The 26,208-nt window shown below is 46.5% G+C and overlaps 1 protein-coding gene across 2 annotated transcripts; it reads left to right on the top strand.

Annotated features, from left to right (window-relative positions):
- Positions 1–18,142: 18,142 nt before the first annotated feature.
- On the top strand, positions 18,143–25,932 carry LOC128405676 (uncharacterized). Of its 2 annotated transcripts, none has more exons than XM_053372543.1 (6): positions 18,143–18,302; positions 18,861–18,953; positions 19,264–19,413; positions 20,036–20,131; positions 23,184–23,591; positions 25,541–25,932. In XM_053372543.1, exons 1-6 carry the CDS (start codon positions 18,288–18,290, stop codon positions 25,835–25,837), a joined length of 1,059 nt encoding a protein of 352 aa, XP_053228518.1. In that variant the 5' UTR covers positions 18,143–18,287; the 3' UTR covers positions 25,838–25,932. The 2 variants fall into 2 exon arrangements, with proteins under 2 accessions (XP_053228518.1, XP_053228517.1); XM_053372542.1 differs by having other exon boundaries at positions 23,184–23,603.
- The last annotated feature ends 276 nt before the right edge of the window (positions 25,933–26,208 follow it).

Below are 26,208 nucleotides of genomic sequence, written 5' to 3'. Positions count from 1 at the left end.
GTTATGTTCTTTCAGGTTACGTCCCGCGGTGACCCGGAAGTACCGGAAAGGGTTACTTCCGGGTTTCGCTGCTTGCGCATGTGCAGAAGTGCAAAATGACATCATGCGCATGCACAGAAGCAGCGAATCGCAACCTGTGTATGCGCATACACGCTGCTGCGGGTTGCGCTCTTTTCATGTTGCGAACGAGCCTCCGGAACGGATCCCGTTCGCAACCAGAGGTACCACTGTATTTGTAAGATCAGTGTTTGAAATTAGCCAGGCGCTAATTTGTCGTCATCTCAGATTTACTGTTAGAGGGAGCAATTTCACGGAACATGTTAAAACAGTAAAATGTTGCCTATCGCTAATACAGTGGTGCCTCGCAAGACGAAATTAATTCGTTCTGCGAGTTTTTTCGTCTTGCGAACTTTTCGTCTTGCAAAGCACGGTCACGTCGCAACTGCACCTCTTCAAGCGGTTTTAAGAAAAAGTAAACAAACTTGCAAGACGTTTTCGTCTTGCGAAGCAAGCCCATAGGGAAATTCGTCTTGCGAAGCAACTCAAAAAACGAAAAACTCTTTCGTCTTGCAAGGTACCACTGTAATGTGTCCAGACTGGACTACTGCAGAGTGCTCTCTGTGGGGCTTGACTTGCGCTTGACCCTGAAGATGCCTTTGAGAGCAGCATGCTAGACTAGCTGGCTCTCCTTTGGTGGGATCCAGCCCTTCCAATAATCACGCTCCAGTGGGTTCCCCTCCCCAGAGGTGAGGGTCCCGCTCCCAGGGGCTTAGACCCAGCCAACTTCAGTGGAGTCAACCAGCTTTCTCTGCTAGTTCATCCTCTGTTTGCTGACCCTGTCTGCCTACCAGGGGAGAATTCCTGCAGAGGTCCCCGCCTGGAGGTCTGTCCAGAACCAGAGCGTTCAAAGTCTACCCGCTGGGCAGCTCCTTAGGCAAACATACTGTACTATTGCTCCTCAAGATTAAAAGTCCTCTTTGCAGCACAGCAAGTAGCACGTCGAAAAAATCACTGCTCCCTAGCTGTTTTTAAGGATTCTGGCAGAGCCTCCAGGCAAAAAGATGTGGGACTTTTTAAAAAAGAGAGCGGAACGGCAACGTTTCGGTCCCGAGTTCAAATCCCCGTTCTGCTATGAAATTATCCCCTGCAGCCTCATTTTTTCCACCCACACTTCTGTCAGCCACATGAAGAGAGAACTCCTTGCCTACCTCACAGGGCTGGCGTAAAAAGTGACGAGAAAGCCTTGAATCCCAAATGCCTGGTCGTAGAATCTTATAATTGTAGAGTTGGAAGGGAGCCCAAGTGGGTTGTTATTTTACCAGTGCTAGTTTTCTTGAAAAAGAGGCGCTGGAACTCACTTTGAATGCCTCCCTCATTCTCTTCAAATGGCAAAGGCAACTTCCCGAGAGGCAATGGAACTAAGTTCCAGCTGGGGAAAAAGCCTTGCTTTTGCCCATTGTGGGACTTGAACCCACAACCCTGTGATTAGAGCCTCATGCTCCACTGACTGAGCTCATCCGTGGCCAGCAGGCGTTCCATGCAGGAAAGCAAGCAGACTGGCAGGGGGTGACTCCTTTCTGCCACTGCCATGATATACACTAAGGACTGGAGGCCTTCCTTCATATTGGCCAGGCTGGAAGACGAGCCCTGCTTGGTCGGGGTAAAAGATGCAGAAGTCCTCCGCCCTCGCCAGCCCCCATCCACAAGGTTAACACAAGGCTGCCAGGGTGCCCGGTTGGTAGTGACCCAAGACTGGGCCTCCTTGGTGGTGACTTCCCATTTGTGAGATGCCCTTACTCATGAGGTGCACCCATCTCCCTCGCTATTAGCTTCCAGGAGAAATTAAAAGCAGACCAGGCATTTGGGAGCTGAAGTTGTTTTGAGAGCTGCCAATTTCTTTTAGTTGTTGTTATCTGCTTTTATCTGCTTTTAATCCAGCTTTAACTACTTAAAGAAAAGAAGCCATTACGCAATTCTTGTCCTAAACTTTCAGTCAATCGATCGTCAAAAGCTCCACAATGGTCCACAAACCCTGAAGTGAAATTATGGAGGTTTTTATTATAAATAAGGCTACCTTTTTTTGCAGATGTAGTTGCACCTGTCTTGGTGTGGATCAGGACTTCCCAAACTTGGGTCTCCAGCTGTTTTTGGACTACAGTTCCCATCATCCCCGACCACTGGGCATGCCACCTAAGGATGGGAGTTGTAGTCCAAAAACAGCTGGAAACCCAAGTTTGGGAAACTCTGGTGCGGAACATCCTTTGTCAACCTGGTGCCATCCAGATGTTTGGGCTCCAACTCCCATCTGGCGCCACCGGCACAGTCAGGCTCTGCCTCAATCTATATACACAGGGGAAAGCAATGCATCTTTGCAAAGAGTGGGGAGAAATCTAGCTCTAGACTGGTGTGGTTTCTCTGTGGGTGGGCTTATTGTGCAGCATAAACACAGTCTGCTGGATCCAGCCAACAGCCCATCAAGAAACAGAATTTTAGCATTGGATCAGACCCTGAGGGTCATCTAGTCCAACCCCCTGCGAGTTGCCCCATATAGGAATCAAACCTGCAACCTTGGTTCTAACCAGCATCCTGTTGTTACCGTGGCCAACCAGATGTCCCCACTGGGAAGCCCACGGGCAGGACCCAAGTTCAAGAGACCTCCCCCCTTTGGTGGCTTCCAGCAACTGGGATTTAGAAGCATTGCGGTCTCTGAACATGGGAGAAGCATAGCCATGGTGTCGAGTTGCCACTGAATTTCTCCTCCCTGAATCTGCCCAATCAGCTTTCAAAGCCAGCCAAGTTGTTGGCCATTCCTGCCTCAAGTGGGAGGGAGTGCCATAGTTTTAAGGACTTGTCTGGACCTGTCCTGGACCTGCTGTAAACTTCCATCGTGTCGCCTCTTACCTGCCTTTTCTCATAACTAAAAAGTCCCAGATGCTGAAGGAACCTTTCCTCCTAGGGGAGTTTGCTGCAACTGATCAGGTCATTGTGCATCAGTGCTGGGTTTATCGCAGACCGTCCACACACCATTCTGCTTTATATTAGCTGCTCAGCAATGCATGCCACCCCACTGTTATTGACTTCCAGAAGGGCACTTTTGCACAACAAGGAAATCCCAAACCAGAACATTCGCAGTATAAAAAGTTGCAGGATTTCAGCAAGAAATTATAGGGCATGCGCCATTTAGGAGCAAATCATGTCTGCCTCCAAAACTATGCAGGGACAGTATCAAAGGCAGGATTGCAAGCGAGATTTTTGGTTTGGTTTCTTGCCCTGAGATATACAGATATAGGGCAATATACAAACTTAAGTGGCTACCCTGATACCACCACAAGAATAAGAATAATGTAACCTCCCCAATATCACCATGAACAAAAATCCCAATGGATTCACATTAAATAGGGCTGGGGGGAAGGGAGCTAACCAACCCCAGCATAAGGAACTCAGCTGGTCCTAAGGGACACAGGAAGCTTACAGACCACTGTCTAGGTCAATATGGTCTGCACTGGTTCTCTACCATTTGATCCAGGGGACATCAACAGAAGTCTAGTGTCCAGATCAAGGGAAGTCATAGTCCAAATCTGTCCTACCTTGGTCAGACCACACCAGGAATACTCTGTCCAGTTCTGGGCACCACGATTTAAGAAGGATCTTGACAAGCTGAAAGGTGTGCAGAGGAGGATGAACAAGACCATCAAGGGCCTGGAGACCAAGCCTGATGAGGAGCGCTTGAAGGAGCTGGGGATGTTTAGCCTGTAAAAGATGAGATATGAGAGCCATCTTCAAATATCTCAAGGGCTGTCAGAGGGAAGAGGGAGCAGGCTTGTTTCCTCCTGCTCTGGAGGGTAGGATCCGAACCAGGGGCTTCAAGTTACAAGAAAGGAGATTCCGATTCAGCCTCAGGAAAGACTTTCTGATAATAAGAGGAACAGGTGGTGGCCTCTCCTTCCTTGGAGGTTTTAAAGCAGAGGTTGGATGGCTGTCTGTCATGGATGTTTGAGCTGAGATCCCTGCATTGCAGGGGGTTGGACTAGATGACTCTTGGAGTCCCTTCCAATCTATGTAATCTATGATTCTATGACATCCCCAGTCCTATCAGGAGATGCTTGGGACTGAACCTGGGATCTTCTGCATGCAGAGCAGATGTCCTGCTGGGCTATGTCTCTCCTGCTATTTTACTATCAACTCTTCCCATATACTTTGGAGAGGATAACCAGGAGGAGAAAACATCTATTTTCCAGGTTTTGCTGAATTTCAACTCCCAACATCGCCCCTGACCATTCCTGGCTGCTGGGAGTTGGAGTACTGAAACACCCGGAGGGCCATGGGTGCGAATTCCCACCAATATTTTGCCCAAGGAAACCAAGTATTCCAATAGGTGAATCTGCCTTATTTCAAATCAAGCCATTGGCAAGTCTCTCCCAGTACGGTGCATTCCTCCAACAAGCAAATGCCGCCCCCCCCAGTTTTAAGATCTTACTTGAAGCTGGATAGCTAAATTGGTAGAGCATTAGTCTCTCAATCCCTGGGTTGAGGGTTCAAGCCCCACATTGGGTGACAGATTCCTGCATTTCAGGGGGTTGGACTAGATGCCCCCCGTGGTCCCTTCTGACGATACATTTCTATGATTTTTTCCCATCAGGAAGCAGCTTTTTCAACCCAAAGAAGACCAGCAGAACAATGTCTGAGGCGCTTAACCTTTGTACATTCCAGCTGTGCTAGAGATATTTCTCAATCTCTCTCTCTCTTTATGTACTGTGGAACCTCGGAAGCCAAATGCCTTTGAACTCAAACGTTCCGGCTCCCCAACAATCAAAAACCAGAAGTAATTGTTCCGGTTTTTGAACAATTTTTGGAAGCTGATCAGCAGCCGCCCCTTGGTTTTCTAAATATTCCAGAGTTGAACTGACTCCCGGAACGGATTTAATTTTAAAACCAAGGTACAACTGTATCCAATATAGAGAGCTGTTTTGTTGGCACCCGTCTGTCTCGAGAAACAGTTCATATATACACACCCATATATATATATTATACATTTTTAGCAGAAAAAGGCAGGGCATCAAGGGGGAGAATATTTCTTTTAAAAAAATAACTTTGCATACATTGATGGTTGGAAGAGGTATCTCTTTTTTTACCCCCAAAACTGGCTTATAAATACTTTAAATAAATAAATTTGGAGTGGGTGGGAGGAATGCCAAGGAGAAAGGAAGCCAAAACACTTTTACACCTAAAGAAACAAACCTCCCATTTTTTGTCCTTCGAAGGAGCCTCAAAGTTGCTCTCTATTCCCCAGCCTCAAACTCTGACCAGGAAAACAAAGTCACCTTCCACGCCCCCCCACCCTAGAACTGAAATTTCCCCAAGTCCTTGAAAGCTTGAGTGTTTTCAAAGCCCCCCCCCCGCCCCGCTTTTCAAACCAGGTGGTGGCAGACAAATGGGGACGGAGCAGAACTTAACCTTTTTTCTGCCCCCCCTTCAAGCAGAGTTAATATATAATTAAGTCTGGGGGGTGAATTAACCCCTCGATGCCCACAGAGGACGTTCATTCTCTACCTGTTGGGGGGGGGAACATGGCAGGGAAACTTTTTATTGGGGGGGAGTCATACTGTTAGTCAGAAGGTTAACATCTGATCTCCCCACCCCCCAACCCACCGAAAAACACCCATAAGCACTCAGGCTTGATAAGGGGAAATTAAGCCCCCTGCCCCTTTGCTTGCAGGGCAGGGCGGGGCACTGGGAAGAGAAACGAGGAAGCCAAGTCACTTTTAGAGGCAGATCTTTCCTAATGGGTGGGTTGCGGATTTTTTGACAACTGCCCCCCTCCCCACACACAATAAGGATCTCAGCTCTTGTGAAGAGGCGAGGGACTCAACCTCTGGACCCCCAAAATTGTGGGGAGAGTTATCTTTTCTCCCCCAAAATCTGTATCTCAGAGACCGCCCCTTGCCCCTCTTCAATCCCATAAAGGGGGGGGTGACAGAAATTAACCATATGATCCTCCCTTCTTTCAGACAGCAAGGGGAGCGATCAAGCTCTCTACCCCCTTACTTTAACCCCCTCCTGATTTCAGATTGGGGGGAAGTGTCACATTTATAACCCCCCCAAATATATCACCAAGGGCATAAGCCCCCAACCAATTTCAACCCGGGGGGGAGGCCAGGAAACAAGCCTTCCCCTCCCCTCAAGTGGGGGGGGGGTTGGAATTGGCCTTTCAAATGGGGGGGGGGTCAGAGCCACAGACTTTAAGCCCCCTAACCTATGGGAGACAAACTATGGAGGGGGGCAATAAGCTTTCGACTCCCCCTACCAAAATTAACTCATAATAACATTAAAGATGCACTTTTTAAGACGGGGGGGGCCATGTCAGTTACTCCCCCCCCCATTTTCCCCCTTAGGTGAGGAGTGGGGCAGCTGCCCCGTGCGCATGCGCGCCCCGCGCCGACCACGCTGAGAACTCACCCCTCCCCTCCGGCGCGCTCCTTCCTCCAGCTGCTTCTGCCGCCGCCGCCGCGCCGCCTCCGGCTAGGCCCGCCGAGCCACGCCGCCTACGCCCCCGTCTCGGCCAATCAGCGCGGGGCCAGGCCGAGGGGCGGGGCGGGCGAGGCAAGAGGGAAGAGAGGGGAGCGGGGAGCTCCGGCGCCGGCGGGAGTGGCAGTCCGCCCGCGCCAATCCGGGAGAGGCATTGTGGAAAGGAGGCGGGGAGAGTGCAACTGGGGAAGGCAATAGGTCGCGAAAGGCGGCGGCGGAAAGCGGGGCGGGGCGGGGTTTAGCGGGGTGGTCACGCCCAGTGGGCGGGGCAATGCGAAGCTGGGAGGAGCCTCTGGCTTTCTTCTTTTTTTATTACAGTAGTACGAATATTACGGTAATTAGTAATGAAGTATTAATTTGGGGGGAAGGGAATGTATTGTATTTTCTATTCTATTCTATTCTATTCTATTCTATCCTATTCTATTCTATTATTGTCCAAGCACTGAATTACTGTACTATAGGATACTTCATAGAATCATAGAATCATAGAGTTGGAAGAGACCACAAGGGCCATCGAGTCCAACCCCCTGCCAAGCAGGAAACACCATCAGAGCACTCCTGACATATGGTTGTCAAGCCTCTGCTTAAAGACCTCCAAAGAAGGAGACTCCACCACACTCCTTGGCAGCAAATTCCACTCTCAAACAGCTCTTACTGTCAGGAAGTTCTTCCTAATGTTTAGGTGGAATCTTCTTTCCTGCAGTTTGGACCCATTGCTCCGTGTCCGCTTCTCTGGAGCAGCAGAAAACAACCTTTCTCCCTCCTCTATGTGACATCCTTTTATATATTTGAACATGGCTATCATATCACCCCTTAGCCTCCTCTTCTCCAGGCTAAACATGCCCAGCTCCCTTAGCCGTTCCTCATAAGGCATCGTTTCCAGGCCTTTGACCATTTTGGTTGCCCTCCTCTGGACACGTTCCAGTTTGTCAGTGTCCTTCTTGAACTGTGGCGCCCAGAACTGGACACAGTACTCCAGGTGAGGTCTGACCAGAGCAGAATACAGTGGCACTATTACTTCCCTTGATCTAGATGCTATACTCCTATTGATGCAGCCCAGAATTGCATTGGCTTTTTTAGCTGCCGCGTCACACTGTTGGCTCATGTCAAGTTTGTGGTCAACCAAGACTCCTAGATCCTTTTCACATGTAGTGCTCTCAAGCCAGGTGTCACCCATCTTGTATTTGTGCCTCTCATTTTTTTTGCCCAAGTGCAATACTCTACATTTCTCCCTGTTAAAATTCATCTTGTTTGTTTTGGCCCAGTTCTCTAATCTGTCAAGGTCGTTTTGAAGTGTGATCCTGTCCTCTGGGGTGTTTGCCACCCCTCCCAGTTTGGTGTCATCTGCAAATTTGATCAGGATGCCCTTGAGTCCATCATCCAAGTCGTTGATAAAGATGTTGAATAAGACCGGGCCCAAGACAGAACCCTGTGGCACCCCACTAGTCACTCTTCTCCAGGATGAAGAGGAACCATTGATGAGCACCCTTTGGGTTCGGTCAGTCAGCCAGTTACAAATCCACTGAGTGGTAGCATAGTCAAGACCGCATTTTACCAGCTTCTTTACAAGAATATCATGGGGCACCTTGTCAAATGCCTTGCTGAAATCAAGGTAGGCTACATCCACTGCGTTCCCTTCATCTACCAGGCTTGTAATTCTGTCAAAAAACGAGATCAGGTTAGTCTGACATGACTTATTTTTCAGAAATCCATGCTGACTATTGGTGATCACAGCATTCCTTTCCAGGTGCTCACAGACTGTTTGCTTAATGATCTGCTCCAGAATCTTCCCTGGTATTGATGTCAGACTGACTGGGCGGTAATTATTTGGGTCCTCTCTTTTCCCCTTTTTGAAAATAGGGACAACATTTGCCCTCCTCCAGTCTGCCGGGACTTCGCCTGTTCTCCAGGAATTCTCAAAGATGACTGCCAGTGGTTCTGAGATCACATCTGCCAGTTCTTTTAATACTCTTGGATGCAGTTCGTCTGGCCCTGGAGACTTGAATACATCTAGACTAGCCAAGTATTCTTGTACTATCTCCTTAGTTATTCTGGGCTGTGTTTCCTCTGCTGAATCATTTGCTCCAAATTCTTCAGGTCGGGCATTGTTTTCTTTATCGGAGAAGACTGAAGCAAAGAAGGCATTGAGGAGTTCAGCCCTTTCTGTGTCCCCTGTTTGCATTTCACCATCTTCTCCTCTGAGTGACCCCACTGTTTCTTTGTTCTTCCTTTTGCTACGAACATACCCATAAAAGCCTTTTTTGTTGCTTTTAACCTCTCTAGCAAGCCTGAGTTCATTCTGTGCTTTAGCTTTTCTGACTTTGTGTCTACACGTGCTGGCTATTTGTTTGAATTCCTCTTTGGTGGTTTCCCCCCTTTTCCATTTTTTGTACACATCCTTTTTTAATCTTAACTCAGTTAAAAGTTCTTTAGATAGCCACCCTGGCTTCTTTAGGCACCTTCCATGTTTCCGTCTCATTGGTATTGCCTGAAGTTGTGCTTTTACTATCTCCCTCTTAACAAACTCCCAGCCATCATGAACTCCCTTTCCTTTTAGTATTACTGTCCATGGGATCTCACCAAGCACTTCCCTAAGTTTTATGAAGTCGGCTTTCTTAAAGTCGAGAAATTGAGTCCTAGTATGCTTGGCTGCTCCTTTCCGCTGTATAGTAAACTTCAGAAGAGCATGATCACTCGCGCCTAATGATCCTTCCACTTCTACCCCACTAACCAGGTCATCAACATTGGTTAGGACCAGATCTAAAATGGCTGTTCCTCTTGTTGCTTCTCCCACTTTCTGGACAATGAAGTTATCTGCAAGGCCAGTGAGGAATCTGTTTGACCTTATGCTCTTGGCTGAGTTTGACATCCAACAAATATCCGGGTAATTGAAGTCCCCCATTACTACTATCTCCCTTCCTTTTGCATGCTTGGCCATCTGTTCCAGGAAGGCATCATCTATGTCCTCCGTTTGGCTTGGGGATCTATAGTAAACTCCCACAATGAGGTCACTGTTATTCTTCTCTCCCTTAATTTTGACCCAAATGCTCTCACTTTGGCTTTGAGGTTCTAAATCTTGGATCTCTTCACAGGTATACACATCCCTGACATATAACGCCACTCCTCCTCCTTTCTTGTCTGGTCTGTTTCTCTGAAATAGATTGTATCCCTCCATTATTACATTCCAATCGTGGGACTTATCCCACCAGGTTTCAGTGATTCCTATTATGTCATATTTAGTTTGCTGTACCAAGAGCTCAAGCTCATCTTGTTTATTTCCCATACTTTGCGCATTAGTGTACAGACATTGAAGTCCATTAATCATTCCCCCGTGTCTCTTATTTAAGGATTTTTTCCTCCCACCACTAGGTCTGCGTGCTGTTTGCTCCATTCGGTCTATGACATTTGGATGATCATCTTCATCAATTGATAGACTCCTACCTTCAGGAGCACTGTCTCCCTCCCCCACATTAGTCAGTTTAAAGCCCTCCTGATGAGGTTTCTGAGATTTTTTGCAAAAACATTCCTCCCAACCGTTGTGAGGTGCAACCCATCGCTTGCCAGAAGTCCATCTTCAAGAAACTGCATTCCGTGATCTAAGAATCCAAACCGTTCCTGTTTACACCATTTGCGAAGCCAGTTGTTCACTTCCACTATTTTTCCCTCTCTCCCTGGGCCACGTCGTTCAACTGGGAGGACAGATGAGATGACAATTTGTGCATTTAATTGCTTCAGTTTCGTGCCCAGAGCCTCGTAATCTCTTTTGATCTTCTGGAGGCTATTGCTTGCAGTGTCATTGGTTCCCACATGAACCAAGAGGAAGGGGTATTTGTCAGTGGGTTTTATGATTCCTTGCAGTCGTTCAGTTACATCTTGGATCTTAGCCCCGGGGAGACAGCACACTTCCCGAGACATCTTGTCAGGCCCACAGATCACTGCTTCTGTTCCCCTCAGTAGGGAATCCCCTATCACCACTACACGCCTCCTCTTAGGTCTGGTCGGGGTTCTTCCGTGAGCTGTCCGTTCCAAGGTCGCCTGCACATTCCCTGAGGACTGCCTTTGCTGCTCGTCTTCATATACCTGATCGACTGTAATGAGGGAGAGATCCTCAAATGGAGTCTGCTCTTCGTCTTCCATGCTAGGGGAAAGGACCTCAAAGCGATTGCGTATTTCTAAACAATCAGAGCGAACCCTGGGCCTCCTACTTCTTTGAGTCACGTTTCTCCATATATCTGGCTCCTGTGTTGGTGAACTAGCCTCCTTCTCTGGGGAGTCCCCTGTCTCCTCCTTGGTGGAGACGGTGTGCTCTGTTGCTTCCAAGAAGAGCTCCAGCTCTCTAATTCTTTGGAGCGTAGCTACACGTTCCTCCAGTTGCTGGACTTTGTCTTTTAAGAGGGCAATCAACATGCAATTGCTGCATGTAAAGCTGCCTGCAACCTTTGGCAAGATGGCAAACATTGCGCAGGAACCACAGGCGACTGCAGCTGTTCCCTCACCCTCCATCTTGAGAACGTGTCATTGGGGCTGACTACAGCGGTCCTCCATCATAAAAAGCGTGAAGACAGGACAAATAAATCCCCCCAAATAAACCTATATCTCCCCCAACAAACGTTTGAGACTAGCTCCCCTAAATCTAAAAGATGGATCAAACTTCATTTATTTATGTGTTTATATTTTATGAAGATATGCATTTTAACAGTATTGCACATTTATTCTTATATTAACAATGCACTTGAAATGACTACGCACAAAAATGAATAAGTGATTGCAATGTACACACAGTTAAGCAGTATAAATATGTGTGAACAATGTTCTTAAAAACAATTGTTAACAATGCCTATAATAACAATAATAATTTATTATTAATTTATTAATTCCCCAGCCACTCTGGGCGGCTTCCAACCGAATATTAAAAACACAACACAGCATTAAAAACTTCCCTAATATTACTATCTTTCTTATTGCAATTCATGTTACCTTTATTGCTACTAATACCAGTGGCTTACAAGATCAAGCCCTATTCTGGGGTCTGGAAACCAAGCCTGATGAGGAATGGTTGAGGGAGCTGGCTTTGTTTAGCCTGGAGAAACTGAGAGCGACTTCCGGTTAGCGCCAGCGCTTAATGGCGGATCTCACCCGGAGCTCCGGGAGAGGTCTGCTTCGTAGATTCGGGTCCTGTCAGCCACGGCGGAGCGGGGACCCTCAAAAATCACAGGCGTGTTGCCTGTGAACCGGAGACTCGGCGGGCACCTTTGCGCCCCCCCGACGCTGTGAAATAGCCTTTTTAAAGGCTGCGGATCAGCGGAGGGTGTGAGGAGCGGTGCTGAGAGTCGTCTTCACCCAGCCTGCGAAGCGAAGCCGCGTCGCCATTAGCGGAGAGCGCTGATTTCTTCCGGCGAAATTGGATTAAAAGAATAACTAACCGTGAGTAGGATCGACCGCTAAATTACAATTGGACACTAAAAGTAAAGAAATTGGGCACCGAGACGGATAAGCACTAAAAAGGAAGTCTGCTTTCCGTTCTGTAGCAAGATCAAAGCGAAAGACACTCTAGCTGTAACTGTTTGAGAGGAAATTTGCGGGAATTAAGAAACCCACCACCAAAGCAAAGAACTCCCCCCCCCCGAAGGCAGAAGGGGGGGGAAGAAGATTTTAAAGTGTTTCTCTGCCAATTGTAAAGAACTGAGTTAAATATCGCTGTTCTTATACCTGGGATCGGACTGTCGGAGAAAAGGAACCGGCTAAGGACTGTTGCTATAAGAAGATTAAAAAGTATCTTTAATTGACTTTGGTTACTCTCAACTTGAAATACTTATTTTGTTGCATTGTAAAGTTACTTACAGGACATTATTGACTTGGATCCCTTAGAAAGAAAAAAGAACAATTGGAAGGGACCAGGAAAACTTTTGTTTACTTTTAGGAGAGTGCGGGGCTATTTGGAGAAGTAAAAAAAAAAATGACTTTGCGCCCTCTAGAGGACTTACAAATTGTCACAGCAACAAGTGAAGTGTAAAATCTGAGAACTTCTGTTTTGACAGCTTAAGAGTGTGGGAATGACCTTGACTAAAAGACTTTGTTATGGCAGATGGTAAAGAGAAAGGGGATTCTCAAGAAACAACTTTGAGATCTGGCAGACAATACAAAATTGACTCTTTCATGCAGAGAAGGGCTTCCATATCAGGAGCCTCTGGAACTACAGCTGCCCCAAAGGCAAGAGTGAAAACAATGTCTACAGAAGAATCATTTGCCAAGGTACTGGAGAAGATAAATGACTCTTTGGAGGAACTAAAAAAGCAAGGTGCAGAAACTAAAGTACAAGTTGCTGAAACTAAAGTACAAGTTGCTGAAACAAATAAGAAAATTGAAGAAATCTCTGGAAAAATTGATTCAAATACAAAAAGTATAACTGACCTTGGGAATAAAGTGAACTCAAATGCAGAAGCAATTGGGAAAATACTGGAAGAATCATCTATAACAAGAAAGATAGCTGAGGAAGCTAAAGAAATTGCAACTGCTGCTGAGGGAAAGTTTCCACCAGTGTTCAAGAAACTAGATGAATATGAACTGGCACTTTCTATGCAGGATATGCAACGCAAGGAGAGGAATTTAAGGATCAGACTTGTGCCGGAAAAGGAAGAAGACAACCTGGTGGGCTATTTGACAAAAGAATTTTCTGACTTTTGGAAGCAGGAGCTGAACAAAGAAGAATTTAAGATAGAAAGTGCATTTAGACTGGGAGCAAGGCAGAGGAAGAACAGACCCAGAGACTGTTTAATAACTCTGAGATCAAAGGAGGAACGGGATAAAATACTGAACCTGCATTACCAAACAACCCTTCGAATCGAAGATTTTCACATTGAGATCTTTAAAGATATTCCCAAAAGGATTTTGGATGCAAGAGGACATTACAAGGACCTGGTGATATTGCTGAAAAGGAACTACATTCAATTCAGGTGGGAGTTTCCCCAAGGCTTGTCTTTTAAATACAAGGGGAAGAAAAGAAGAATAAAGACAGTGAGTGATAAAGACAAGTTCTTAGGAGAACACGAAGAAGACCTACAGAAGGAGACGTTTCCAGGGCAAGGGCATCCTTCACTAGATACGGACACGGAACCACCGACAAACGAGGAACAAAAATTGGGAGCTGTAGGAGGAAAGAGCAAATAACCCCATCATGGCTCTGCAACTTCTAACCTGGAATTGTAACGGTTTGAACATTCCCAGAAAAAGGAAAAATATATTTCATGCTCTAAAGAAAGACCAATTGGACTTGATTTGCTTACAAGAGACCCATGTGACAAGAGCACATAGGAAATTATTAATAAATAAAAGACTGGGACAAGAATTTATATCTTCAGACAGAGTAAAAAAGAGAGGAGTAGTGATTTATGCAAAGGAAAAGCTGCAACCGAAACAAATCTTCAAAGACGACCAAGGAAGATATTTGGCAATTGAAATTCAATTTCAAGGAGAAAAGTATCTGATAGTGGGAGTTTATGCGCCAAATGAAGGGAAAGCTGAATTCTTCAAGAAGTTGCATGAGACTTTAATGGACTACATGGATTATAATCTAATTATGATGGGAGACATGAATGGAGTGGTTTCAACAAATATGGACAAAGCACAAAGACAGGTAGTAACAAAAGATGGAAGACTACCAAAGACCTTTTTTGAAATGACTGACAATATGGACTTGATCGATATATGGAGAACAAAACACCCATTAGAAAGAGAGGGAACCTTCTTTTCTGAAGCCAAAATGACATGGACAAGGATCGACCAAATTTGGGTGACTAGCAGTATGGCGCAGAACATAAAGAGAGTGGAAATCTGCCCAAAAACTTTCTCCGACCATAATGCAGTAAAGATGGTGATGAGGCAAACAACAACTGGCTCCTTCAGATGGAGAATGAATGACACCTTACTTAGAGATGAGGAGATTTGCAAGAAGGCCCAAAAAACTTTGAAAGACTATTTTGAAATTAATCTAAGGACTAAAGTAGAAAAAAGAATAGTATGGGACGCAAGCAAAGCCGTGATGAGAGGGTTTCTGATACAACAAAATACATTAAAGAAAAGAAAACAAAATGAGAGGAAGGAAAAAATTCTGGAAAAGATAAAAGAAGGGGAAAAGAAACTAAGATTGAAGCCAAAATCACAAGAGATTTTAAGAGAAATCAAATTTTATCAAACACAATATATGGAACTGACGAATCAAGAATTAGAGTGGAAAATTAAGCAAATGAGACAAAAGACTTTTGAATCTGCTGACAAATGTGGCAAGCTATTGGCTTGGCAAATAAAGAAGAGACAAAAACTCAACACGGTAACAAATATAGAAGTGGAAGGAAAGAATATAAGTAACCCAGCTGAAATTAGGAACTGTTTTCAGAACTACTTTAGACAACTTTATACACAAGGGCCGCAAAAAGAAACAGATATACAACAATTCCTCGAGAAAAATGGGCTGAAAAAGATTTCGCAGGAAAGTAAGACAATTTTGAACCAGGAGATATCAGCACAGGAAATAGAAGATGCCATTCAAAATATGACGTTGGGCAAATCACCTGGACCGGACGGACTGACTTCCAAATATTACAAAGTTTTGAAGGAAGGGCTTATACAACCTTTGAAGGAAGTCTGCAACGAGATCATGGAGGGGAGGAAGGCACCCGACACGTGGAGAGAGGCCTATATTACACTTATACCAAAGACAGAGACTGAAAAGACCCAACTTAAGAACTACCGACCCATCTCGTTACTAAATGTGGATTACAAAATCTTTGCTGATGTTTTAGCAAAGAGATTGAAAAGAGTTTTGATGGAGGAGATTCATGGGGACCAAGCGGGCTTTCTCCCGAAAAGGCATTTGTCGGACAATGTAAGGAATATAATTGACATTTTGGAGAAGTTGGAAGTGAACATAAATACTAAGGCTGTTTTGATATTTGTGGACGCCGAGAAAGCCTTTGACAACATTTCTTGGAGCTTTATGTTGAAGAACCTCCGGGGGATGGGGGTAGGCCAAGGGTTTGAGAATGGTATAGGTGCAATTTATTCTGAACAGAAAGCAAAATTAATTGTAAATAATGTGGTTACAGAAGAGTTCAAGATTGAAAAAGGGACACGACAGGGGTGCCCTATCTCCCCACTACTTTTTATATCGGTCCTGGAGGTTTTGCTTAATATGATTAGGAGGGACCAGTTGGTTAAAGGGATTCAGGTCGGAGCTAAACAATACAAATTGAGAGCATTTGCAGATGACCTAGTACTTACATTGCAAGAGCCAGAAGCTAGTACGAAAAGAGTTTTGGAAATAATCCAAGAGTTTGGTCAATTGGCAGGATTTAAATTGAATAAGTCAAAAACAAAGGTATTGGAGAAAAATCTAACACAGGTTGAAAAAGAAAGGTTTCAGAATGAGACAGGGTTGACTGTGGTTAAAAAAGTGAAATACTTGGGTATAAACATGACAGCTAAGAATGTGAATTTATTTAAAGATAATTATGAAAAAACTTGGACAGAAGTGAAAAAAGACTTGGAGATTTGGTCAAATTTAAAGCTTTCCTTGTTAGGTCGAATTGCAGTCATAAAGATGAATGTACTGCCAAGAATGTTGTTTTTGTTTCAAGCATTGCAAATAATGGATAAAATGGACTGTTTCAAGAAGTGGCAAAAAGACATATCTAAATTTGTCTGGCAGGGCAAAAAGCCCAGAATTAAATTTAAGATATTAACGGACTCAAAGGAAAGAGGGGGGTTTGCCCTGCCAGACCTCAAACTGTACTATGAAGCGGCAGCTTTCTGCTGGCTGAAAGAATGGCTGCTTCTTGAAAACACAGACATTTTGGATTTGGAAGGTTTTAACAATATTTTTGGGTGGCATGCATATCTGTGGTATGACAAGGTTAAAGCACATAAAAGTTTTAAAAACCATATTGTCAGAAAAGCACTATTAAATGTCTGGGTCAGATATAAAGACTTGCTGGAAAACAAAACTCCAAGGTGGCTATCGCCAATGGAAGCAAAGGCTGTTAAAAAGTCTAATATGGAGTCAAAGTGGCCAAGATACTGGGAAATCTTGGAAAAGGAAGGGGACAAATGGAGATTGCAGAATTTTGAGAAATTAAAAGGGAAGGTGAGAGATTGGTTGCATTATCATCAAATAAATGAAGTGTTTAAAATGGACAGTAAAATTGGCTTCCAGGTGGAAAAATCAAAATTGGAGACAGAACTGTTAGAACCCAGTACTAGAAATTTGTCAAAAATGTATAATCTGCTGCTGAAATGGAATACACAGGATGAAACGGTTAAGTCAAGTATGATTAAATGGGCTCAGGACATTGGTCATAACATCATGTTTGCTGACTGGGAAAAGTTGTGGACCACCGGGATGAAATTTACGGCATGTAATGCCTTAAGAGAAAATATTATGAAAATGATCTATAGGTGGTACATAACCCCAGTCAAGCTTGCAAAGATTTACCATTTGCCTGACAATAAATGTTGGAAATGTAAAGAAAAGGAAGGTACATTCTTTCACCTTTGGTGGACGTGCCCGAAGATTAAGGCATTCTGGGAAATGATCTATAATGAACTTAAAAAGGTATTTAAATATACTTTCACCAAGAAACCAGAGGCCTTTCTCTTGGGTATTGTCGGCCAAGGGGTGTTAAAGACAGATACAACTTTCTTTATGTATGCTACAACAGCAGCTAGAATACTCATTGCAAAGTACTGGAAGACGCAAGATCTACCCACACTGGAAGAATGGCAGATGAAGGTGATTGACTACATGGGCTTGGCAGAAATGACGAGCAGAATCCGAAACCAGGGAAGAGAAACAGCGCAAGAAGAATGGAAAAAATTTAAGGACTATTTAAAGAAATATCATAAAGTTAATGAAAGCTAGAATGATGATGGATTGAAAGTAAATGGTTACTATTAGTAATGGTTAAGACAAGGAGAATAAGGGAGGTTAGCTTAAAGTTAAATTAAAATAAGGGAAGATTTGCTGAGTAATTGATAAGAATTTGGAATACAGAAAAGGGAGGCATGAGGAAGTCGGGGAAGGAAGGTATAAGAAATTAGGATATGAAATGGTACATGTTTTTTGTTTTGTTTTTGTTTTTGTTTTTGTATGTTTTTGTATGTTATGTTTATATGGAAAAATTTTTGAATAAAAATATTTTTAAAAAAAAGAGAAACTGAGAGCAAACAGGAGCTGTCCGAGAGTGGAGAATGGACTAGCTAGGAAGGTGGTGGCCTCTCCTTCCTTGGAGCTTTTTAAGCAGAGGTTGGGTGGCCATCTGCTATGAATGAGCTAGCTGAGATTCCTCATTGCAGGGGGTTGGGCTAGATGACCCTTGGGTCCCTTCCAACTCTATGATTCTATAAGTACCAGTGATAAGACAGTCCACAAAAGGAAAAGGGGCTGGAGTGGAGGAGGGAGGGGAAAGAAAACTCCTGGCACTCATTCTTTCATGCTACAGAACTAAAAGATTTCCCCGCTTTTCTTCTTTTTCTCTGGGGTGCTGTGTTAAGCGCTCACCCTAAGGGGAAACAGGTGTGTGTCCCCCCCTAGAGGAAGTGGACTGGTCGGAACCTGTCTATGACATTGGCTCAGAATCCCAGCCTCACTGTGCAGTTGAGTGCCCCCCCCCCCAGCCTTGGGTCAGCAGCCTGTGAGTGGCTAGGTTGGGCTGGGACAGAATCGGAAAATCTGGGGACAGTGAGAAAGCCGGAGCAAAACCTGAAGATTAATGGCTGGGAAACTGGTGAGGGGACAAGTCTCTATTGCTAATGGGAAGTTGCTAAGGGGGTTTTGAGTCCTTATTTTATTCTGTTGGTTCAATTATGGGTGCCTTGAGTTTAAATGTTTTAATGTGCTTTAAAAATGCTCATCTTTTGCATTTTAATGTTTGTGTTACTTGTTTTTATATTTGGGAATGAGCTGCTTATGACACTTGAATTACTAAATGTATAATAAGCATTCTCTTTCTCCCTCTGCTACAATCATTCTTTCTTGAAACCCCCTTGTTCCACGTGGCTTCGATCCCACTAGCTTCCACCCAGCGTAGACCCATTCAGAGTCATGGGCCGGAGTTATTCCTTCTCATTCATTTCAATGGGCCTACTCTGAGCATGGCTGATGTCAGATACAAGCCAGAGCCCCAGGATGACATTCCTGGAAAGGACTTTGCCTCTGCCTCTTCCTCATGCTGACACCCTCCCTCTTGTCAGCCTCCTACTGTAGCTTCCTTGGGGCAGAGACCTGCTTGTGTGGCAGATGCCACGCATTCTCTCCCCTCACCCATCTCCCTCTTCCTCCACAGTTCCCTGAAACAGATATTGGGGATTCCGAGGATGTGTGCAGGAGGAGCCCCCTGAGCTTAGAAACCCTGGGGGGCTCTGAAGACATCAAAGAGGTATGTGTCAGAGAGAGGAGGGAAGCCCAGGCAGGGAAGACGGCCGGCCGGGACACCTTCTGGACCGGTCGTGAGCAAGGGGGCAGGCAGGCAGGGGGCTGCTGAGGGCAGGCTGTGCTTGCTGCCCCACTTGTCCTGATGGACCAGCCCCCCATGGCGCCAGGGCTGGAGGGCTTCCCTGGCCAGCGAATCAATGCAGGCAGGAGAGTTTGGCTTCTGGGTTCCTGCCTGTCTCATTCTGGGCTGCTCTCTTTTTCTTCACTGTCCCCCTCCCCACCCCCCACCTCGGGGGTCCTGTCTCTGCCAGCAGTCAGCACCTGAGGGCCAAGAACCTCGTGACAAAGCGGCCAGCAAGGAGGAAGAGCCCAAGGAAGACCCGGGCAGCCCCCTGGAGGGAGAAGGCGAGGGCAAGAAGGAGGCCCCCAGACCACAGGGCACAGATTTGCTGGATTTTCGATGGGTAGGTGGCCTGAGGGGCAATTGGCAGAAGGGGAGGGGGGCATATCAATCCCACAACTGTTGCAACAAGGTCCTCACACTCCCCACACAGGAAGGAGGGAGAACCCAGAACATGGTGTGCAAGCCCTTATATAGACTTTTGAAGTTGCCCACCCTGTAGCCCAGGACTCACCCCCTGAAGGACATACATCACAGAAGGAGGTAGTCTACAGCAGACATCCTGTCTGTCAGGATACCTGATAATGGTCCCTGATTGCATCGCCTGGGCAGCCTGGCCATTCTTTGGTAATGGCAAATACTTTAGTTCCTGAATCCAGATCACAGGCTCACCCTATTCATGCAGAAATATGCCCTTAAGACAGGATTTGTGAGCAAGAAGACAATGGGGAGGATTTCTCATTTCCTTCCTCACCGCAGAGGAATATTTGAGGTCCCTGAGAGAGTCAAAAGGGTTTCAGGATTGCTCTCCTCTACTATTTCAGACACGTGGTTTATATACTTACATTTGTGTTTGCCTTGTACATTTATGAACAGGTATTTTATATTTGAGACCTTAGAATTCTTATATCACTGTTCTTCAAACTTCTTCATATTGCTATTTTTGTTTGGAATTTGTCCCGCAGCTGCAGGAAAAGGAAGAAAAGGGGTTACTACAAGAGCAGCTGTGGCCCCCACCTGACAACAACAAAGAAGACCCCCCGGAGCCCAGCGTCAAAGAGGTGGGAAGCACGTAGTAATTGAGTCCTAGGAACTGCCTGCCACCAGAACTGGTGAGATGGCAGGATTGGATGGCCCTAAGTTGGAGTGGGTGGCCCTTGAACACAACTCCCAAGAAAAGAGTGTGCAAATTTCTATGGAGCGGGACTGGGCTTGCGTCTAAGCCAGGCATGGGGAAGATGTGGCCCTCCAGATGTTGCTGGACTGAACTGCAACTCCCCTAGTCACTGCATGCTCGCTGGGAGTTGTAGTTTTGCAACATCTGGATGGCCAAAGGGATAGATTTAGGAATAAGGGCTGAAATTTGAATGGAAACACAACCCACCACTCCACAGTAGGGGGGCTGAGAACCAGGATAGTACAGGGTTGTTACTTACAAGGTCAAACAATGGAGCATGATTTCACTTCTTGCTTGGCAAAGATGGTTTCCTTTTTTTAAAAAAATGATATTTATTGAGAATTTAAAGTTACAGAAAAAAAAGAAAAAAGAAAAGAGAAAAAAAAGAATTAAACAATACAAGTCAATAAAAAGAAAAAAGTGTACGAAACACACAATACATCAGACCCAAAAACAAAAGCAAAAAAAAATTAAAAACAAATCCAATATTCCCATATCTTTATCTTTCATTAACTTGTTTCATCGACCTCCTCACACCTCCCTTTTTTGTATTCTAATTATTAATTATCTCAGCAAATCCTTTCCATCTTTCACTATATTCGGTCCTTTAGTTGTCTTAATTTATTTTAACCTTATCTTACCATAAAAAGCCCTAAAACTTAAAACTTATTTGTACATAACTCCTTATAGCATTTCTACTAAAGCCAAATAGTTTCATTCCAGCATTTTTCTAACACTCATTAATTTTACAATATTTCTCTAAATGAATTTTTAAACTTTCTTCCACTCTTCATCCACCGTCTCTTCTTCCTGGTCTCGGGTTCTGTCAGTCCTTTCTATCTATTCCATCTAGTCCATCAACCTGGTGATCTTCTATCCGAGGCTCTTAACTCTTTTCCATGTCACTTCTGCAGATCTTCTTCATATTTATACCTGCACTTTACTTTGTCTTCTGCTGATCTTGTTCTTAATTTCCTTCCTTTGTCACTGAAGAGTAGATCTCGGGGAGACTCCAACCTAACAATGTCTTTATCCCTTCTTGACAGGTCAGCCCATTCTCCATGGTCAGCACTAAAATCCAAAATATATTTCAAAGCATGCTTCAATGTCCCTCCAAAGTTAAAGGCCCCCACAACTCCAGTCTGCCCCTGGCCCAAAGCCAGATCCCAGAAGCCAGAACATCCCTGCATAGGGGGATCTATCCAACTTCCCATCTCCAATCCAAACGGGACTCCATCTCTCCAAGTCTGGCTCACTCCAGATTCGGTCATCAGAAACAACAGCTTATGTTCCTGCAAGGCCGCGGCTCTCTCCACTTGTATTACTTGAGGTTCAACAACAACCTCCTCCTTTGTCTTCTCCGCAGCTTGCCCTGTCAAAGCAGATTCCTGGGTCAGTTCCTGAGAAGTTTCTATATAGGTGTTCACTGTTTGTCCAAAATTATCAATTGCAGTAGTCATCAAATCCATCTTCTCATGAAGCTGTTCCAATAAAGCACTTGTCTTGCAAAAAGCAATTACTAAGGCTTCTTCTGTCCACATTCTTGTCCAAGGTCAATGTCTGGTTCTCACGATCTTTAATCTCTACAGCTGGCGAGTTCCCCAGGTCCACTCCAACAACAGTTTCAAAAGCTCCCTCTAGGGGAAACAATTTCTATTTGTATCCGTCCTTTTAAAAGCAGATCCAGCAACAAAATTACTTTCGTTTTTCAAATATTTTGTTCCTTTTTAGTGCAAAAGGAAACATTGGAATCAATATGTTTCTCTTATTTAACTATCTGTCAACGTACATTTTATTCACAGTCAATGAACTTTCCCAAAACATCTGTCTTCTTGGCAGCCCGTTCCCAGGTTCAAGACGGTAGAAATTTATCTTTCTTTACTCTCTCTCCTGCAGCCTTAAACAATCTTAAGATTTCCCCCCTCTTCTCCTGCTTCCAAGGGGGGTTTAGTAGTTTTAGCCGATGGAGATTTAATCCTTTACAAAAAAACTTTCCAGACTTTAGCTTGCAATGTCTTTGCTTCAATCTATTTACAAAAGCGGAAGGCGGGCTTCCTGTTTAGAACCTTCCCGCTTCGGTGCCAAATTAAGATGTTTGGTAATCCAATTTTCCGTTCTACTCACGGGTACTTGTTTAGAGTCCAATTGTCCACAGGAAAAAGTCAGCGCTCTCCGGCAACAGCAATGCGGCTTCACTCCGTGAAAAGAGCAGTCGATTCAAAGCACCGCGCCGCTCACCCCACGTCGGTCCGGATCCCCGAAACCGGGTTTCCCCGCGAGTAGGGGAGGCGCAAAAGGTGCCAGCCAAATCCCACGTCCACAGGCTTCTCCCGCCTGTGGTTTTTGATGGGTCTCCACCTCGCCGTGGCGGTCCAGACCCTAATTTCCACGAAGCGGATTCCTCCCGATCAGAGGAAATCCGCCATTACCAGAGGCGCTAACCCGGAAGCCTGGCAATGATGGTTTCCACCCATTAATGCAGAGACACGGGTGCGCATGCCCCAATCTCCAGGGGTTCCAGGCAAGATATGCTTTTCAGCATCGTGATATATCACCAGCTAAACACCGCAATGTCCCCCTATATCTCAATGTCTGAAATAAAGTTGCAGCTGTGTAGAGCCCTTGGCTGGCTTCACGGTTTTTCCCAGGCTGGGATTTTTGCATAGCACACGAACACGCATCTCATGATTTGCAATATATTGCCAGGTCAAAAATCATGAAACCTCAGGAAAAGCGGGGCGTTCTGTTCTGGGAGCAAATCAGGAACTGGGACGGCTTCTGTAAATCCGGGAGTGTCCTGGGAAAATAGGGAGTCTTGGAGGGTCTCAATTCACCCAAGCCAACCCTGCAATCCTACAGATATAACACTCCAGTGCAACGCAGTTTCACTTCATTAGATTGCAGCCTTGTTTTCTTTCTTCTTTGAAAAATTCAAGGTCCTTCCTTATGACAATGCTAAGCCAGACCAACCTGAAAGGGCCACAGCGGATCACGAGGCTTACTACCTGGCCGATGACGAGGCAACGCTCCTGGGCGACTCCTGCGCCTCCACAGGCTACTTCCCCTGCTACCGGACCTACGAGGAGTTCCCCCGCTACCAGCCCCCCGGGCGCCCCGAGGACAGAGAGAGTGGGGGCCCCCGAGCGGGCAGGAAGAAGATCCCCCCCACAAAGGGGCAGGGAGCCCATCCCAGCCCCCCATCGCCCCTGCCAGCGGCCAGTGTGAGCAGGAAGTGCCCTCAAAAGAGGAAAAACCGAGGGGCCCCGGAGAAGGAGCAGGCCACAGAAGGGGGGCTGAAGGTGAGGATGCAAGACCAGCGCTCCCTGCCCCCCAACCCAGAGCAGGTGGGGCGCGATGTGAGTTCAAATTTTGGGAGGTGCCCAGCAAGCATACCCTCCAAATTTAATCCAATGGAAATAGGGACGTATGATTCAATAATAATAATTTTATTATTTATACCCTGTACCTCTAACTGGGTTGCCCCAGCCACTCTAGACAGCTTCCAGCATGTATAAAGAGCATTGAAATCTTCCCTCTGCAGGGCTGCCTTCAGATGTCCTCGAAAGGTTGTAAAGTTGCTTATCTCCTTTGCTCGGGGTTCACATGACCCAATGCATTTCCCCGATGAAAACAGGACGTCCTAAGGAAAAGTGGGACATTCAGGGATCACATAGAAAACCGGGGCGGCTTCTGTAAATCTGGGTCTCTCCCTGGGAAAAAGGGGCACTGCAGCAGGGCTTGTGGCGCAGCGGTCGAGTGGCGTGGCTTTGCAGGGGACGAGGTCCAAGGTCGCCCCCAGGTGTGCAGGTGCCTTGTGGGAGCAGCTGTTAGTTCGCCACACCTGAGCTGTGTGGATCCTCAGAGATCTCCTGCTCCCTGCAGCTCCTTCCAGAGCCCTGGGGTCATGCGCAGGCGAGCAAGGCTCTGTGTCAGTGAAACTGACTCTTCACTCAGGGAAATGAACGGACAACTCAGCCTAGTGGTCTCAGCAAGCCTTAACAGCAGGTCTTGCCCCTGTGGAGCCATTGCCAGGACTGAAGGTCCCTGCCTTCCAGCTCTCTAAGGCTCCTCCTCTCCCAGATGTTTCCCAAGGAGTCTCAAACTGTGTCTGCGCACAGTCCATCCCTTTCCATTTCTCTGTGCATCCTCAGAGACCGAGGGCAGGGGAGCTTGGGGCAGCCGGAAAGGGAGACTCTTCTGAACTGCTCCCTGTCGCAGGCTCTCCCTGCTCCCTAAACCCTGCTGCCCCGTCAGCGTCCGGCTCCTCCTCTCATTCCTCTGACCTCTCCTCCTCGGGGCCCCACCACCAGTCCCCTGGCTCTGGGCCTGCCTCCTCGGGGGTCTCCCTCAGGGAGGGGCTCCCCAGCTGGAGCCTCCCACCGGCCCTCTTGGCTCTCTCAAAATTGGAAAGGTGCCCTCTGCGCTGGCTGGCTGGTGAGGTCGCAGCTGGCACAGGGAGGGGAAGCCCCTGCAACCCTCCACAATAAGGAGGCCTCTGCAGTTCTGCAGCAGCCCAGCCACAGGCCCTCCTGACCTCAAGCCAGGCATCGTAATAATTGATTATGTAGAGGCCGCCCATCTGAGTAGGTGGCTCTCAACACATATGAAAACGTCAGAAAACGTCAAACATTAAACACTTCCCTATACAGGACTGCCGTCAGATGTCTTCTGAAAGTCAGGTAGATGTTTATTTCCTTGACATCTGACGGGCTGGGTGCCACTACCAAGAAGGCTCTGTGCCTGGTTCCCTGTAACCTCACTTCTCGCAGGGAGGGAACCAGCAGAAGACCCTCAGAGCTGGACCTCAGTGGCTGGCCTGAACGATGGGGAGATGCTGCTTCGGGCATACAGGGCCGAGGCCGTTTAGGGCTTGAAAGGTCAGCACCAGGCCTTTGAATTGTGTGTGGAAACGTACTGGGAGCCAGTGTATTTCTTTCAGGACTGGTGTTATGTGGTCCCAGTCACTAGCCTAGTTGCCACATTCGAGGTGTTTCCAAGTCACCTTCAAAGGCAGCCCCAGGGAGAGCGCATTGCAGTAGTCCAAGCAGGAAATAACCAGGGCATGGACCGCTCTGGCGAGACAGGAAGCAGGCAGGGAGGGTCTCAGATGGAGCTAGTAGCCCTGGACACAGAATTGACCTGCGCCTCCTTGGACAGATGAGAGTCCAAAATGACCCCCAGGCTGTGCACCTGCTCCTTTGGGGGTGCAGTTACCCTACCCAGGACCATCTGAATAGTAACCAGTTTCCCAGAATCCCTTGGGCTGGAGCTAACTTGTTTGCTTTTCTCGCAGGTCAGGCTAGAGACGGAAGGAGGAAGAGCAAGTCCCCAGCAGTGCCCTTCTGCTGAGAGTCGCCCCTCAGTCAAGGAGACTCACAAGAACCCCTCAGAGCCCCGCACGACCCCCTCACGCCTCAGCCTCCAATTCCTGGTCTCCTGGGTCCGGAAGATCTTCAGGAAAGCGCCATCGCCACAGCCTCCACCACAACCCAGTACCAGCAGCGGGGCGCAAGTGGGGAGGCCGCTGGCCAGGCGGCTGGGGCGGTGGATTGCCCAGTACCGCGGTCGCATCCACCCCCAGTCGATGTGACTCAGACCTTGGGGGCCCGGTTGGGGTGTGTTGCAGGGTATTTTGCAGAAGCCAACCATTTCCATTAAAATTCCCACTTTCTTCTTGGCTCACAACACAGAACCAAAACATGAGAGTCCTTTCACATTGCCACATGGGCACCACGGGTGGTTGGAGCACTGGCTGGGATGACCCTGCGACTGTAACCCTCTTTATACTACTCCTCTTCCAGTGTACAGACCTGGCCTCCGCCACTCTGGGGAGGTACTATGGGGAGCGATTTAGGATTTTCACGGCACGGGAGGAGGGTTGTGCTCAAGGAGCCAGCCAGCAATAAACCGTGCGGAGTAAGTGAACTGTTTATTGAAAGAAACGGCTTGCTCAAGGGTGCC

Source organism: Podarcis raffonei, chromosome 18 (genome assembly GCF_027172205.1).
Source record: "Podarcis raffonei isolate rPodRaf1 chromosome 18, rPodRaf1.pri, whole genome shotgun sequence".
Taxonomy (NCBI): Eukaryota; Metazoa; Chordata; class Lepidosauria; order Squamata; family Lacertidae; genus Podarcis; species Podarcis raffonei.
The sequence above is the reverse complement of the archived record's forward strand: the minus strand, read 5'-3'. Positions and strand labels throughout refer to the sequence as shown.